The sequence below is a fragment of the Zonotrichia leucophrys genome, chromosome 5 (genome assembly GCF_028769735.1).
Source record: "Zonotrichia leucophrys gambelii isolate GWCS_2022_RI chromosome 5, RI_Zleu_2.0, whole genome shotgun sequence".
In the NCBI taxonomy this organism is placed as follows: domain Eukaryota; kingdom Metazoa; phylum Chordata; class Aves; order Passeriformes; family Passerellidae; genus Zonotrichia; species Zonotrichia leucophrys.
Genome location: NC_088175.1, coordinates 45,618,486 through 45,636,109, shown reverse-complemented (window position 1 = coordinate 45,636,109; position 17,624 = coordinate 45,618,486). Strand labels below are relative to the sequence as shown.

Here is a 17,624-nt window from a genome sequence, read left to right as displayed (position 1 = left end):
AGCAAACCCGCTGCCCAAAGTCAGTGGAGACATTGAAACGAGTCTTAAAGACATTAACACCCATCAAATTGTTTCTAAAGACATCACGCATCTTTCATATCTAATCTAAGCTTACTCTCTTTCAGTTTGAAGTCATTCCCCCTGGGTCCTGTCACTACACGTAGAAGACCCCTCCCCATCCTTCCTGCAGGCTCCCTTCAGGCACTGAAGGAGAAGAAGGGAAGCTGCATGTTCCCTCCGCCGCTGTCCGAGGCTCAGGGGTGTCCTTCGAGGCCACAGCCCAGCCCATTCCCTGCAATCCCCACACCGTTCCAGGGCCGCAGCCCAGCCCAGCCCCTGCCATCCCCACACGTTTCCATTCCCTGCCATCTCCACACGTTTCCATTCCCTGCCATCCCCACACGTTTCCAGCTCCTTCTCCCGCGCTCCCCCCGCGCTCCCCTCAGGCTCCCGCGCGGCGCCTGCGCGCGCCTGCGCCGCGCTCCGCCATGGCGGCCTGGACGTGCTGCCGGGTGGCCGCCGTGTCCTGCCTGGTGCTCTGCGTCTCCCTGCTCCTGCCGCGCACCCTCCTGCCCCGGGCCGGCGGCAGGCAGGAGCCCGGCGCCGCGCCGCCCGAGGGTAAGAGGCCGCTCCTCGCCGCCGCCCCTCCTTGTCCCCCCAATCCCCCGCCGGGACGCCGCGGTCCCGCTGGGGGTGAGCCCGGGGCGGGCGGGCTGTGGGGGCTCCGTAAGGGGCCGGGGCTGCCCGCAGGGAGCTCCGCCGCCCGCAATGGAAACGTAGCGTGGTTCCCTCTTGGCGCGTCTCTCCCCCGTGCTCATCCCTTAGCGACGCGTGCAGTGCCGGAGGAGTCACTCGTGGTTACCGCTGTGATCTACTTTCTTCCTTTAAGTAGTTTAAAAACTTCTAAATACCGTTTTATTTATGTGCGAGGTATTAAAGCTTCCCGAAAAGTGACATATTCATTCCACTTTTTCCATTTGTTTTGGTTTTTTTCATTGCATTACCTCCCTTCATTATTTTGTTATTTTGTGTATGGAATGCTTTTGTTGTTGCATATGAAATAAAAATTCATTTGAATCGTCTTCATTGTTCAGTTTCCTACGCCAGCGTTTTAAACTTTAGTTTTCATGCACCAGATTCTCACAATGCTGTGGCCGTTTGATGCATTGTTTTAGGCTCATTATTTTAGTCCTGTCCATGTGGCCCCCCAGGCTGTGTCCCCGTGCCTGCCCTCCCACTCTGCATGTCCTCTAAGTTCTCAAGAAGTGGGTTCATACAAACATCTCCCTTCCTTTTCATGCCCATTGCCTTGTACTGTAGAGGTTATTTTTGCCCAAGGCACTTCACAAGAGAAGCTGGTACCATAACCCCTGGTCTTGGCAGAGAAGGAGTTTTGCCCAGGGCTGCCCACAAGCCAGAGGTGAGGCTGGTGGGAGCACAGAGAACTTAAGTTCTTCAGGGTGCTGTCCCACAAGGACTCATGCTCACTGACTGCCTTCTGCATCCTTCCAACAGCCTGGTTCTTCCATGTCTGCACTCATCAGTGACATGGATTTTATTTAGTTTTCCATTTCAGAGTTTTCTAAGGACCTTCAGGCTGAAGTTACTGCTAAAACAGTGTTACCTTGAAGCCAAATACAGGATTTCCATGCCACAACAGCCCTTTCACGGTTACCACGTTTATTTTTTGCTTTTGAGAACTTCAAAGTAGGTTGGTCAGCACTGTAGATCTTCAGGTGTGTAGCTCCATTGCAGGCTGGAAAAACCCATAAAGGCCCAGCAGCCAGCCCAGGTGAGGACTGTGCAGTCACTTGCCCCAAGCAGGGATGGGAGCAGATGCTCTGGGAGGTGGAACCTGGCTCCCCATTGACTTTGCCCCTGCACATCTTCCAGCAGATCCCACAGTGGTACCTGATGATGGAATTTTACACTCCATTTTCCCACAGCAGTGCAATCAAGCAGTTATCAGTAAATGTTGTGGTGCTCCTTCCTTTGGCTGCAGGTTGATCTGACAGAAAACAGCTTTAAAAATCCTGACAACAAACTTGTCCTCAATGATTTTCAGTGCCCTCCAGTTATTTTCAGTGCCCCCCAGTTATTTTCAGTGCCATGTGTTGAATGGATGATGTTCGTACCTACTCTAGCACACTGTTCCTGAGCAGTGCTGTGATGCGGTGGCTTAACCACCTGCAGCTGCAGTTAAATGCTTAAATTGGGTAACATAAATACTCTCTGCATCTTCAATATTGTAAATAGTCCCCATCATTGCTGCAGAGGTCACAGGACAGCACAGGTTTGTTCCCCGTTGCCGCCCAGCACCTGCCTTTGGCTGAGGGTGCAATAACTCACCTCAGCTGGTCGGTTTCAGATGAGAGTTTATAGCCTGTGTTTTCAACTTGATGGCAAGGATTTCATTACACCTGCTCTGCAGACCAAATTGTATTTTACCTGAAGTTATTTTTTTATTGGAAGAATAAATCTTGATTGAACCACTTAATTCATATCTCTGTCATTAGTTGTCCTCCTCAGTGCACTGATAACTGCAGGAGTTTCAGGGGCTTGAGGTAATCATGTCATTCTTGAAGTTAATAAAGTGCTTATCGTAGTCTTGGGGGCAAAATGTCTCTGAATAAAACATGCTTAAAATTTAGTACTGTTTGTTAGAACTCAATGTTACCAGAAGGCTTTTTATCAAAACAGGCTTTAGGCATGGGAATGGAACGTTCTCTAATAAAGTCATTTTCAGAGGTCTCTTTTAGGAAAATGGTGAGCATTGAACTATAGAAGTTAATACTATCTTCCAGACAGGAATGTTGTTCTTTTTCACAGTAATATTTTCACATATATGACAAAGCTTACTTAAAGAAGTTACTGTGTTTGTATCACATTTCTAGTTGACTTCATAGACAGGCATTAGAATGTTTATCTTTTGTTAAAGAGGAGCAAAAGGGAGACATGCTAGCAGTTTTAAAAGTACATTTTAAGTCTAGTGTTCATAAATAAATGCCACACATTTTGTAAAGCCACTCTCTGAGCTGGGAGTTTCAGATAAACCTTACAACTCCCTGACAGCAGCAGACTCTGCTTTCTTGCAAACAATCAAGTGGCATCAGCTTTACAAAAACAATATATGACAGTTCAGGTAACCCCCCTGCTCAACTTGAATCTGTGCAATGCACACATCAGTTATCTGCTGGTGTCCTGAAGAAAATGATGTGGCAGAGACACATATTACCTAGACTAAGAGTTGCTGAATAGTACAGTAACATAAGTCTAAAAAAATTTATAAATAGTTGAGTTGGGCCCTGTAACAATTCCTAAAACCCATTAAGTAGAACACAAAACAGCTTTCATGGAAAAAAAGATGCCTGAGTGATCTGAGCATCATCATCTCGTTGGTTGTTGTATTCATTGTGTTGTAAGTACAGTTTTTAAGACAGTTGCTTCTTTTCAGCTGTTAATATTGTTACAAAATTAAAAACCCCACAGTCATTCTCATGTGAAAATGCCATTAAGAACTTCATCTACACTCAGAAACTGCAGCGTTTTAAACACCACAAATGTTTCTAGGGTATCATTTCATTTTTGGACTTCAAGCTCCTGAAGGGACTGGGTTAAACAAAACAAAACATGCTCTGCTTGCCCTGTAGCTGGTTTGCAAAGTTGATTTGAAGCATTAAAGCTGACAACATTATTAAATGTGTAGGATAAATCCTAAGTTAAAAGATTGCAAAGCCAGGTGGGGTGTGCTTGGTGGGAGTTACCACACACAGCAATCAGTCTGCTCAGGCTGTCACAGGGGAGTTGAGAAATATTTCAAAAGCAGAGCAGCACTTTGGCATCCTTCAAAGCTAACCAGGGTGGTCCCACAGCATTCCCAGAACAGGAAAATGTCCTGTTGAACTACACACCAGCCCCACTGGCAGCTGGGTAGGGCACAAATAAGGACACAAGACATACCCTCTGTGCTCATCAGGCGTCACTTCATTTTCTTGATGTTATTGTTCCTGTATGCTATTGTCTCCATTTGAAATGTGTTTCATCCCTGCAAGTGTGGAATCTTGTTCAGGTCACAGTGGCACCCAACCTGTTCCATTTTCCATTTATATACTGTGCATTCAAGAGCCTTGTGCATATGCTGCTTTCAAGTTGCCTGTGCCCTCAATTTCCTGAGTAATTTGCATGGGTTCTTCACAGTAAAAAAATATGGAAGACAGTATTTGTTTATTAAGGAAATAATTATAGAAGTGTAAAATCAATAGGGTAGGTTTAGAAACAGGAGTCATGAAATTCCCTTTTAAAATTATCTTCATAATGAAATGTCTAGTGTCTGTCCTCTTGGCCTGATTATATTTAAATGAATTGAACCTTTTAAAGCACAAATGAAGCCTTGTGGATAATTTAGAAAACTATCCGCTGTAAATACAGTTTCACCTCTGTCAATTATTTTCTGCTTTCTTAATCTCTCTCTTTTTAAAAAATAAACAATATTTGCATAAGTGTAAGATATTTTATGTGTTTACCTACCCTGCTGCTTCGTCCCCACCTTGGTGCTGCTGCTCTCTGCACGACATCACACTCGTTTCCACAGTGACCTACTGCTGCAGGGCATTGCTGCTGGAGCAGGGGGACTTTTGTAAATAAGATGCCATGCTTTCCATCACAGACTTTGAATAATTCACTAAAATTTAGGTGCCTGATAACAGCTTCCTCAAAATTAAGCTAATCTGAGGGTGGCCTTGGTCAGTGGTAGGGTACCCTGGCAGTTACACTAAAGAACTCATGGAATGTGTGCTATCATCTACAAGAAAAATGTGTTTTTAATAGTGAAACTTCATGAATTATTGATACCACTTCCTAGTAAGTGTTTTTTGCAATTTTCTGTGCTTGGGAATTTAGCTGCCTGTGATGGTGTTTCCTAGCAAGACCAAATGTTAATTAAATTTTTCTCTTGTGTCTCATAAAAACACTTGCAGCTGCATACTCGCAGAAGTAAAGTCACTTATTAGCAGCATCACTTCAAACCTGCTTTTCATTTTCTTTCTGCAAGCACAGGCAGCCTGTCCCAGCACCAGGCAGCAGTGTCCAGGCCAGGTGTGCCAGGGAGGGGGAGTTTTCCAGCTGGGATCAGGGACTGAGCTGCAGCCCAGCCTGGCAATCCCCATCCTTGCTTCCATCCAGCCCCTTCCACCACCAAATTCCACAGCAGAGGAGCTGAGTAACTCAGCTCACCAGTCAATGGAAGGGAGTGCAGGTGCCCATCCAGGCTGGAAAGCAGGATATCAGCTACACAGAGGAGTAAAATAGTGAATTTCACAGCAAAACTGTTGAATTGATGGCAGCAAGAAAATGGAATAATGCATGAGCTTAAATTTATCGAGGTTCTTGTGCCCTTCAGTTGCGTGAAATCATTTGCAGCACCATTTCAGGCTCTCTGCAGTCTTACTCTGGCATCTGTACATCCATTTATGCTTGCTCTCCTGTCTTGTGTTAAATTAGCTCTGCCTAGAAAGGTTAGAAACTTCTAAATTCATTTCCCTCCAAAATGCCAAAGATAATATGTCCCAGGCTATATTCAATCTCCTGTCTCACACTGCTTTACCTTAGACCTTTTTAAGGAGAACAGCTTGAGGTAAAACCACTTTTCTTAATCTTTCATTACTCGCTTGGTAAAATCAGGTAAAATACTATTTCTTATGGCAATAACCAAAAATCTATGCTGAGCAAACACTGGAGTCGTGTGTCAGGGTGTTAGGTGGATAATGGTTTGGACATTAATACATTTATACATTAAATGCCTTTAGGCAGTATTGAAAGATCAGGCTCACAGTGGAAAACTGATATGTTGTATTGGGATCTTGAGGAGAGAAAGAAGTAGGAACCTGGCATTTTTTCCTGCTGGAGATGCTGATCTGCTGGGTATTCAGACAAGAATATACTTATTAAAATTCCTGCTTTCTTAATTGCCCTGCCAGCTCTTTCTTTGCTTAAAATCAGGAGATTTCAATTGTGTGGTTCTACTCCTATTTGTGTAGCAGAAAAATTGCTAGGAGTAAATGGCTTTAAGTAAAACCTAACTCCCAGCACTGCACATCACAAAAGACTGAGGGCTGAGATTACAGACTTAGTCCAACAAGTTACTTATTCTTCTGTGCTGGTGAATTAACAAGCAGAGAAAATAGGTCACTTGCACCTGCTGCAGGTTTATGCTATGTGTAAAAGGGTGGAAAGCAAGAGAAGGGAAATGACCATTGTGTGGTTTTTTGCAGGGAAGCTCAGTCGCTTTCCCCCGAGGATGCATTCCCACGGCACTCCCGACGGCCGAGCTGTCCCTCATTTCCCAAGGTCTCACCTCACTGAAGCAGTTGCCAAGGCCAAGGCAGGTGGAGGTGGCAGTGGAAGCGCTGGTGGAAGTGGAAGAGGCCTTGTGGGACAGATTATCCCTATATATGGATTTGGCATCTTCTTATATATTCTGTACATTTTATTTAAGGTAAGGCAACATAAATTGAAAAGTCGGGGAAATAAAAAACTTGGGAAAAAAAATTTATACTCTCATTTCAGCACCTTGTTCCATTTCAGCTGTGCTCAAAAAAATGCTTATGCTGGACCTTTGCCTGGTGGTCAAAATATTGGAGTATCCTGTGGGTTTTGCTATTGCACAGACTAGCTAAGAATGCAAGGAAGGATTTCTCTGATCCCGCATTGGCTTCTGACCTGTTAAAATTTCTTAAGGATTTTTTTTCCTCCTGGAAAATGTGCACATCTAGATTAATGTTAGATAAATTTTGAATATACACATAGTATTTTCCCTGTTGTATGTGGCTACACGTTCTATATACTCTATATGTCACATGTTGTTATTTGTTCCAAGAGTCTGATAGGAATTTTCAGCTGGCAAAATCTTCCAGGCATATTTCATGGTTTTGCTGGTGGGTGTGCTTTTTCCTGGCTGCCTTCTGGCCTATTTCAGTTTTTTGTATTTTTTTCCATTCCCTCTGGGGCTTATCTATTACTATTGTTGTAACTCATAGAAGGGCCATGTTCTTGTCCTCATCAGCTGGCTTCCAAGGGAAGAACTACTCCTGCAGAGCGGAAATGTCCCCCTGCTACACCTGGAAACATGAAGAGGAAAATCAGTGAGTATGGCTCTGAGCTGGAGCTGTGTAGCTGTTGACTCTGTAATGGTCCAACAGGGTTCTTTGAGTTCTGGGTCCACTGTAAAGCTGGTGTTCCCTCCCACCCAAGAAAAAAAAACCCAAAAAAACCCCAAAAACCAATCCAGGATCTTCTGTGTTGGAATGAGCAAGAGTTCAAAAGAATTACTGCTCTGTCACTTTCTAATCCCATTCAGCCCATGAGGCTGTGATAGCAGCCTGATCCCAAGCCCCTCTGAAAGAAATGGCTTTTCATGAGGTTTGCTGAATTAACTGCACGGATTTGCTGAAAAGCTGTGTCACTAATGATTAAAAATGGATAATAGGATGTCCAGCTATAATTGTTGTATAATCCCTAACAGTCTAGTAAGAGCACAGAAAGATACCATGAAAGCTAGTTTAATTTTTTTGAATTGGTGAATTCTTAGCCATCATCAGGCACTTCCCTAATTTGTCCCTTTTTTTGCAATGCAGAGTTTTCATGCATGCAATAAAGGGAGCAAGCAGTATTCTGAAATGTTAATTTGATTTTTCCTAAACATTGGTGAGATAGATTCAAGTATTTGTAGGCACTTAATAGATAAATTAATAAGTTTACTACTGAGGATTGGAACAGTAGTTATCATTACAGCATTTAAATGTGTTGTGTTTAGCTGGCTAAACTGTAATAGGAAAGAAAAGTACTTAAGGCTTTATAGAAAGTGGTAGCAGGAAGGCAATTCTCTTAACATAGCTGTAATTTTCTTGACATTAATGCACATATTAGGAATACCTAATGTACTTAGTGCTGTAGATTGTGCCTGGCAATTTTGGGCAATATATTAGCAGTGGTAATTATATTTTTTTCTCTGATGCTTGGTGAGAGAAAGTAACTTTGCAGTAAGTTTACTTTGACATCATTATATCCCAAAGAACCAATGGTGAAAATTATTCTGCCTTTTTTCTAGAGCTCTTCATTTATATTCCTAAAGCATTCATGGCAAGCTGTAGCAGAGCAGGGGACAGGTCACTGGATTAGGAACCTGAAGTCTGAGTCACCACTTACATAGTGACTTGGAGGAAGTAACTTCCTTTCTCTCTGCCAATTCCCCTTCCTCTTCTTTTAAAGTCTCAGACATGCAAAATAATTACATCAGTGTTGCATTAAGTCATGGCAATCCATGCAGGATAGAGGTCTTTGTAAAAGCAGGATGTTTGTTGATGGATTTCTCCATTCCTACTATGTTGAAGTTCCATTGTGCCTTTGTGCTGCTTAAATGGGTGTAATATTGGTAATATTCTTCACCTTCTTAGGCCAGGAAGGGTAGGTAGAACTTTCTAAGCTGTTTCCTAAAAGGCAGTTTGGTTTGGTACAGCATTTGCTACCTGTGATATTGGGACAGGGATACATTTTCAAGGCTCCTAAGGACTTTTTTTGTTTTGTTTTACAGCTGACTATGAGCTCACTCAACTTCAGGAAAGACTGAGAGAGACAGAAGAAGCAATGGAAAAATTAATCAACAGAGTAGGACCTACGTATGACAGGTGTGTTTCAAATTAAAGTATTTTAAGGAGAGGTTCCACTCTGATTAGAAGTTAAACCTTCTTCCATTATCTATATTAAAATAGCATTTTTATTGCTACTTCAAATTGTAAAAGTTTGATTTTACACATCCCAATTCTTTCTCTTTTCAGTATCTATATATAAAATAAATCATTTTTCCAACTTCATTTCCCTAACTAGAAAAGCAATTATCCCTATCTCCCCCCTTTGTACAGTGTGTGGAAGAAAATTACAGATATATGTAAAAAGAAGATAAACCATCTACATTTAAAGTACATAAAACACCCTGTTTTATGTGACCAAAATAATATCCTGAATTATTCTTTTCCAGTTCTGTGGATTATTTTCCTAAATTGAAATGCTGTTATAATCTATGTAAATTCCTGTTAGAATAACCATAACATTTTTCTTTAAGGCAGAATTGTATAATAATCTGATTACATAACTTAGTTCCACTCTAAATTCATGCATTTGCTTCTAAATATAAAAGACAAAGGGTTGTAAAATCAGCATTCAAAATTTTATTATGTTTATTAATGTTTCCTACAAATCTGATATCACCAGTCTATGTTACAAAGAAACACTGGAAACAAGTCTATGTTTTTCATAAGGACTAAAAAGAATAGATCAATAGGACACTCCTTATCTGCAGTGTGAAAACTGAAATACCATAACTATGAAGGTGAGGTTTGCAAAAAATGAGAGCTGTTCTGGTTGTAAATCATGTTAATTTTGTCTGGATCAACCAAGGCCTGTTTTAACCCATCCTGTAGGAATTCTGTGTGGAACATGCACATTTTGTTCATTTGTGGCTCAAACTTCTTGTCTTTGAGTGCAGTTTTGCCCACTTTGGGCTGTGCCCTGTGCAGTCTCAGGCAGACAAGGTGCCCAACCTGCCCTTGTTCAGCCAGGTCCCAGGGGGAGAGCCCCTAAAGTGCCCTGGTTTTGTCAGTGGAAAGAAGGATCCTGCTTTGACTGCCACTCATCCCTGTGCTGGAGAGCTGACACAATGCTCTACACTTTCCTCTAAGCTGACAGAAATAGGCTTAGGAACTGCCCAGATATTGTGCTGATTCTCAGGATGGAATATTTTTTTTTTGCTGAGAAAATCGGTTTAGGGTCTGATCCAGTATTTGTTCTGCTCTGTGTTATTGGCCCAAAGCCTCTATTTAGTAGAACTTCCCTTCTTTGTTCAACCAGACTATTTATATAGATGGGTCTAAAGGTCTCAGGGGAAATGAGAATCTGAATTTAATTAAGAATTTTGTATGTTGCCTCCTTGAAGACGAGGGGAAAAGCACCTCTTGATGGAGCAAATAGCTGTTTTCAAACACTTTAAAGCTTTCTTAATCTACTCATTAATTTCACTAATATTGGATAAATCTATTAAAATAAAACCTATGGTTAGAAAGTGTAGTTAGAGTACTGAGCTAGGCTTTTCAATCTGGATATTGATGGATTTAAATAAAAAGGAAAGAATAAGAGAGTAAAAATGACTTGAGCTTTATCTATTGATCTGCAGTTAAACAGAAACCCTTACACAGAAATGTCAGAGACAGAAATAACTGGTATCAAGCTTCAACTAATGCTGAAAGACCCCAGGTGAGACCATGGCCCTTTACACCAGGTATGGCAAAGCAACAGCCAGCCTGTGTTGTAGAAAGCAGCAGCCAGAAACTTGGATTTGTTTTTTTTTTTTTTAATGAGTTGAAGGCCAACCTCCAAACCAACTGAGGGGACTTTCTTCCAAATCAGCAAACCAGTTGGAATTACTACACTGTTAAGTAGAGAAACAACCTTCCAGAAATGCAAAACTATCAAAAAGTACAAGTACAGGTACTTTTAATATGGCCTAGCATGGTGTAAGAAAAATGAGAAGAAAGGTAAAGAAAGTAAGAGGAAAGAAGAACTGCCTGGCCAGGTCCTCAACAATGTAACCAAAAATTTCTGTTTCTGATAGTTAGGTAAGAGAAATAATGCAGATCTCCTACCTGTTTTTAAAGTCTTGCTTACCAGGCTGTCTACTGGAAAAACTTCTTTGTTATGATAAACTGAGTAAAGGTGATGGAAGAGTGAGAGGCTCTGTGGGGTGCCATTTGCCATTTTTTGGATGTAGCTGCATTCTGATAGTGATTACCTTAAGATCATGAAGCTAAAAAAAAATACCAGTTAACATGTCTGAGATGCCATTTTAGATTATTTAGATTATTTTCTCTGCAATCATTATGGCTCTTTAGGAAATGTTTTAATCTCACAGTAAGAATAAGAAGCCTTTACTTTACCTGTTAGTGAGCTCTTTGGGACTCCACAAAGTGTAAGTATTGCCATTATGAAAAATAATACTTGTGTGGGAGCTACAAATACAGACAGCAAAAATAATGACCTTTTCTTGAACTGTAAACCTTCTGCATCTGTTATCCTCTGAGTATTCCTAAGTGCATTATAGCCTGGTAAATCTCCCATGTGCAGGCAGCCAGATGTCTTACACACTGCCAGCAACCTACAGTAAGTCTTCCCAGAGGCCTGAAATGAAGTCAAAATAACACATGGGCTTTAGTTTCTCCCTCTCTGCAGGGAAATCTGCCTTTTAAGCAAGGTATTTGGAGGAGGAATACTCTGAAATACAAAGCCTTTGTGTTGCAATAAGACAGGAGTGTTTTCTAATGAGGGTATCCCACATATTGGGAATTTTCCTGTATGAAATGCCACAGTGATGCAGCTGCATTGACTGATCCTGTTATCTGAGCCAGCTTATCTGCCCAGTGTGCTAAAGAGATAGGCCTCTCTGTCTTCAGCCAAGTGATATATATTCAAATTGGGTACAGTTTTGTCTGTTAAAGGAGGATTAGTTCAGCAATTCTGTCACAGCTTTGGTCAAAGGCTGATGAAACCATTTCTTTTTGAGGGCCTCTCAGTTCACATCTCAGATTCCACATCTGCATAAGCCAGGCTTTTGGGAAGGTGCTGTGTCACACATTCAGTTGTTTGTGGAACAGATTGCCACCACAGCCTGGGGGAAATCAGTGTAACCTACGTGTACTGTTGGGATATCAGTTTTTCTGATATCTGTGGGGCAAAGTGCTCCTTGGTGGAAATGCAGAAAAGTGATCCCAGGGAAGCAGTTTAATCTAGGTTGGTGCTGATCAAACCAGCTCCTGAGCTAAGTTCAGTTACAGCTGTGTACAATATCCAGCCCAGGATCAGCACTTCCACCACCATCACACCAACCAGCAGTAGGATGCTAATCTTACTTTAAACCAGGGTGACTTTGCTGCCCTTAGTGGAGTGGCCATTGTGTCACCATCACTCCCATTTAGGCAGAGTGGCACAAAGTACCTCTTGGAGTGCTGCTCCACTCCCAGCAGCTGGTAAGAGGAAAACCTGAAGAAGGACATTGCAAGTTTATTAGAATTCTGATAACTAAAATGAGGCTTACATGACCTAAAGCCAAAATCTGCCTCCAGTTCCTCTCTTCCCATCTTTTCCCTATGCTTCACTGAGTAGCCTACTCAGTGAATTTGCTTTTGGAGATTATCTGTCTGTCTGTCTGCTCTCCAGACCAGGGATCACCAGAGATCATCTGTCTGACCTCACATCCCACCTGCAGTTCAGCACTCTGTGCATGCCAAGGGCCACCCTTACAAGTAACTGGGGGCAGCAGCTTCTGACTCCTACACAGATCCAAAAGAGCTCCAGAAGAGTGCCTTGAACTGGCATTACTGCTCAAGAATGACTTAAACCTCAAGACATCATAATTTTAAACTCAAGATGAAACAAGCACCAATGGTCAGAACCATTTTCACCCCTGGTGGCAGCCGGTGCCTTTCTCATTCTGGCCTATTGAGTTAGCAGACTGCAGAGCACCCCCCTCCAAATACCACCTTTTTGTCCATTAGATTTTTAGAAGCCTTGTTTCTTTGCAGAGAAAATAACATGTAAGGACTACATGATCTTATCTGTTGGAGGCATTTTTGTTACAGTTGTATTACCTAAGCAGTAATAATTACTAGATCCAGCAGTGCAGAACCAGTAAAAAGTTCACTTTCCATCTGATAAAAATCTCAGTCCCTGTAATTCTAAAGGGCAAGTGACACTTTTGTAATACCTTCTTTCCATTCTTCTATCTTCCTTCCTGTTTCTGCCCCCACCTCCCCACCAGGCTACATTGTTGACTTTCTATAATGACATGATGATCTGTCCAACTTGCAAATTTAATGGTCATAATGAGAGATTTTAGAGTCTTGAGGCTAACAACGGAGAAATTTTTATCAGCCTCACAAGCTGCACATGTAGCACAGATTCAGAATTTCATTTCCTTATAATACTTCATACAAGGCACTGCACCCTAATTCTTACCTAACTCACTTTCACAGGCAAGAAATTTCTGTAATGTCTTTTATATCATAACTCTTTTGTGTGTCACTTTCATCTTGCTCTCACATTGGCTTTACCTGCCTTCCTTTACCTGTTTAAATTGCAGGCTTTTGGATAGAGGGATAAACTATACCCAGCTGAAGTGCAGAGCACATGCAGATGTTGAGGAAGGATCACACTCCTCAATAGTTTTCATCAGACTGTGCTACTGCCTCAGTTGGGTTCAACCTCTTCTCATAACTTGCAATAACAGTGGACTAAATTCTGGTGTCTAATATTTTCTAGCAGGACACAAAATGTTACAACAGACCAGGAAAAAATGTTACTTCAACAACTCAGAGAAATTACTAGAGTTATGAAAGAAGGAAAATTCATAGATGACATCTCTCCTGAGAAGGAAGCTGAGGAAGCTCCTTACATGGCAGATTGGGAAGGTAAGCAAGAGCCTTTCTTACCACTACCCTTACAAAAAAAATTGGATAAAGATTACTCACATTTCCAGACCCTTTCCGAGTTTTGGTTAGCTTTATCCTTCCTTTTCCAGAAGCCAGTGTTCAAAACTTTGCAAGAGGTTGCTTGGCTTTTTTGTTCCCAAACATAACAGAAAAAATTAGATTTTGAGGTATCCACATTTCTTTTAGTGTAAACACTGCACTATCTGCTGCCCAAAGTGGCATATGAATATTCACATATGTTCCATCTGCTGCTGGGGCTTGGCTGCTCTAGGTTTATGTCTTTCCCTTTCTGTGCTGGGTTGGATTTCATGACAATCATAAAACCCTTGGAAATCAGATCTGTATGTTTTAGATAACTTACAGTTTTTACTTTTGATTAGTCACTCTTTGTTAGCTCCAATGTTGTCAATAACTCAACTCCAAGAAGTCTTTTAAAAACTATTTATTTTAATGTCCTTTCTCTTCCTTGGTGTTTACCTGATACATAAATGTGTTTTCAAAACATCTTAGTTGAGCTGCTCTGCATTATAATTTTTAAATGCAGACTTAATTTCTTGCTTTTTAAAAAGCTTCAAAAATTATCCAAAACATAAAGCATAAACAGTGGCCTTGAGCTCTGCTCATAAAGCCAAGTTTATGATGTTATTTCTAAAATGAAATGCACAAAGTCATTGATATATCTGTTTTTTCAACTTTCTCAGTAATGCTGTTTATAGCAAGTGTTCAAACCATGCATCAGCCAGTCTGTAGGCAGAAAAAAAAGAAGGATCCATTCAAAGATCTAAGACACACCATTTTTACCTGTTAGCCCCCACAGCTTCCGGCAAAACTCAGGTTTCACTCCTGAAAGTCAGGGTTGATATCCTGGCTCCCTAAAAGTAAGTGAATTTTTTTTTTAATCATCTCCCAAGAAGACACACTTTGCACGCTCTTGCCATGGATTTCATACTCTGATGTGTACATGGCATTAAAGAGCTGACACTTGCACTGGCAGTAGGAAAAACAACTGTCCTGGCCAGCTTTGCGTCCACCACTGAGGTCAGGACTCCTTTTAAACGCTGGTAATACTCCAAGCTGCATATCCCTTTATTCCTAAGGTTATCCAGAAGAGACCTATCCTGTGTACGATAATTCCGATTGCTTCAAGCGCAAGCCGGACACAATCCTTGTAGATTACCCTGACCTGAGCCAGCCCTCTCCAGAAGAGCTGGCAGAAAGAATGGAGGGCATGGAAGATGAGGAGTATCCTTATGATGAAACCCTGCTAAGTGATCTCACCACAGGAATGGGTGGTCAGGATTTAATGCAGAAAAAGAATGATGTAACTCTCACTGAGGAGGAGGAGAAGAGTGACCTTCCTCCCAGCCAGGGCACTGGGGAGTGCTGCTGCTGCTGTGATGATGATCCTGCTGTCATAGCAGAGAATGCTGGATTCCACTCTGAGAGCTGCAGTGAAGTAGAAGAGACAAGCCAAGAGGACCTGTCTGTGGAGTCAGAAAATGAAAATGCTGCACTGGAAAAGCAAAAGCCCAGTGATTCAGAGCAGACAGGCACACTGAGAAAGCGCAACACCAAAGTACTTGATTGATAGGGACAACCATCAGGATGGTAAAGGTGGAGGTCATGAACTGTCATCCACGTGGGTTTTGTTCCCACTGAGGACTTCTCTGTGTTCATCTCCTTGTACCTAATTGCATTCTCATGGTAGCAGTCACATCATCTGCCTGAACTGGAAGCCAATGCCCTATTTCATGCACTCTTCATGGGTTACCATGATGCTGCCAACAGTGCTTTGCCCTTGATTTTTGAAGCCTTGTATTTTGGAGCAGATATTTGTGACTCCCTCCTTTTCAATTCTGAAGGAGTTGTCTTGGGTTTTGCCCTTTGTCATCCCAGAGTTAACCAAATGTCTCTTCTGACTTTTCCAAAACCATCTGTGTGATACCAGTTAGGAGAGTTAATCAAATCTTTATATATACATGAGTTTACTGGGATGCTGAAGGACAAAATATGCCTTCTTTCTGTTAGCTCAGTGTTAACTGTTCAGCAGAGCAGATCATAGTCACACACATGACTTCCTCAACTCTGTCATTGCTCTCTACTCTTGAGAAACTGCTGTCCACCAAGCTCCTCTGCTACTCCACAGCACCTTTCCCATTTATTCCATGTTGTTGGAACGGCAGCCTAATCCATGTTGTGTTATTTGTGTGAGCAAGACTGAAGCTCTGTGAGTTGTGCTTTAACTTTGCCTTAGCTGTGATGAAATTCCCAGATGATTGCAGGAAGTGGACCACAATGTGTGAGAGCGCTAAAAACATCCTTAGAGATTAAAACCAAAAAAGCAGTGTTAAGGTTTGTCTTTAAAGGAGAGAACAGCATGAGGGGGACCCTCAGACTGAAGGTAGCAGGTAGGCTTTTCCTTCTTCCTAGAAACCTGTGGGGTTTTCATGCTCTTGGAATGCTGTTGCCAGGGTGATGTTGAGGCTGCTCCAGGTATGAGGTGAGGAGGGTGCTGGAGCCAAGGGCTCCTGAGGAGAGGTGGCAGGAGGCCCCTGTGCCCAAGGGACAGCTTTTCTTGCACAAGCAGCATGGCAGGTGGGATGGGCTCCAGGAAAGGTTCCCTCAGCTCTCATGACCTGCTTCTTCCATACCTGGGCACTTTTCAGGCCCACCATAACCCAACCCACACCACACTCATGGCCCAGTCAGAGAGGCTGTTTGTGATGTCACCTGTCCCCTGAGTGCTCTGGCACTACAGAAGCAGGGCCCTCTGCAGCAGACCCCCATCCACCCAGCTCTGAGTGGCCCTTGGTGAATGTCTGGAAGAATGAGAAGCCAGAAGAGCGAGGCGGGTGGCAGACCAGCTTTGTAAGGGACTTACAATGATGGCTGAAGAGGAAGGCATGTGCCAGGAGGAGGCCGTGGAAGAGGAGGAAGAGGAGGAACAAAATCCACCCTCTGCCATGAGTGCCAGCGCCCTGAGTTCCCTGGTGATGGCCATGCAGAGCTTGGCTCTGTGCCCAGGAGGGGACGGGGTGCGGCCCAGGGACAGCGGCCTGCCAGAGAACCGCTGGAGCAGTGAGCCGGGCCCTCCCCTGCGAGGGACAGCACAGAGACACGGCCGGCAGCACCCAAAGGGGGACTCGCTTTCCCTGGGCCTGAAAAATGGCAACAATCGACGGTGCAGGAGGAGGAGGGGAAGGAGGAGAAGGAGGAGCATCAGCCCTTGCACCATGAGAGCCGTTGCCAATGCGCGAAGAACGACGCGCAGCGCCTGCCTCCAGGAGTTCTGGCGGCTCAAAGTCCGCACCTGCCTGACTGAAAAATAAGCAACAAGACAAGGATGAAAATCCTGTCCTTCCTCCTTATTTGGTACTTTGGTGACAGCACCTGTGCTCCCACGACCCCTTAAGTAGGAGGTGTTTTTTGGAAACTTTCCAGTTCCATGCCTGCATCCTGCTTTGCTGGTGCCGCCTTACATCCTGAGGTTTTTAGGCTATGACATCAACAGTTTGAGACAATTTGTTTAAATAGAGTAAAGTTATCATAATGAAAGCATGGAGCCCTAGGAATTTCTTCTTTGCAAACATGTTAGGGAATATTACAGAGTCCCTGCCTCCACACAGGGCCTGTCCTACTAGCTCACCTATTCCAAGTCCTGGCATCAACCCTCATTTGTTGATTGCTATGCATTATATGAGCCCTTCCTTCTCCTCCCCTACCCAACCCTTCCTGGAGCTCCTCAGGGAAAGACACAGATTGACTTGGCTTTCACCAGGCTACTGTGCTGGGGTGACAGGAGTTATCCCCAAGAGGGCCACTGAGGTTCCTGGGGTCTGGAGGTGGGGTTGCTTCAGTCTGAAGGCAACAACAATCCCTGATGGATGAGTTCACTCAGCCTTGCATGAAGAATATTAGCAGACCAAGCCAAGAACGTAGACAGCTCGCTCTTTGGAGAAGCAACAGATGTCAGGAAGAAGTGCTGGCCTTCACATGGAGGTCCCTTCTAGCTGCTTCATAGGAAGTTCTTTTCAATGTTGGGAAATAATAAATTTTAAAAAACCAAACCAATAAACCAAAAAAATAACAGGAAAA

The 17,624-nt window shown here is 43.0% G+C and overlaps 1 protein-coding gene across 2 annotated transcripts; it reads left to right on the top strand.

The window, feature by feature from the left end:
- The first annotated feature begins 462 nt into the window (after positions 1 to 462).
- Positions 463 to 17,624, top strand: RIC3 (RIC3 acetylcholine receptor chaperone). 2 transcript variants are annotated; one of them, XM_064715027.1, is made up of 6 exons: positions 463 to 618; positions 6,270 to 6,493; positions 7,061 to 7,139; positions 8,588 to 8,681; positions 13,363 to 13,508; positions 14,627 to 17,624. In XM_064715027.1, exons 1-6 carry the CDS (start codon positions 489 to 491, stop codon positions 15,115 to 15,117), a joined length of 1,164 nt encoding a protein of 387 aa, XP_064571097.1. In that variant the 5' UTR covers positions 463 to 488; the 3' UTR covers positions 15,118 to 17,624. The 2 variants fall into 2 exon arrangements, with proteins under 2 accessions (XP_064571097.1, XP_064571096.1); XM_064715026.1 differs by having other exon boundaries at positions 13,360 to 13,508.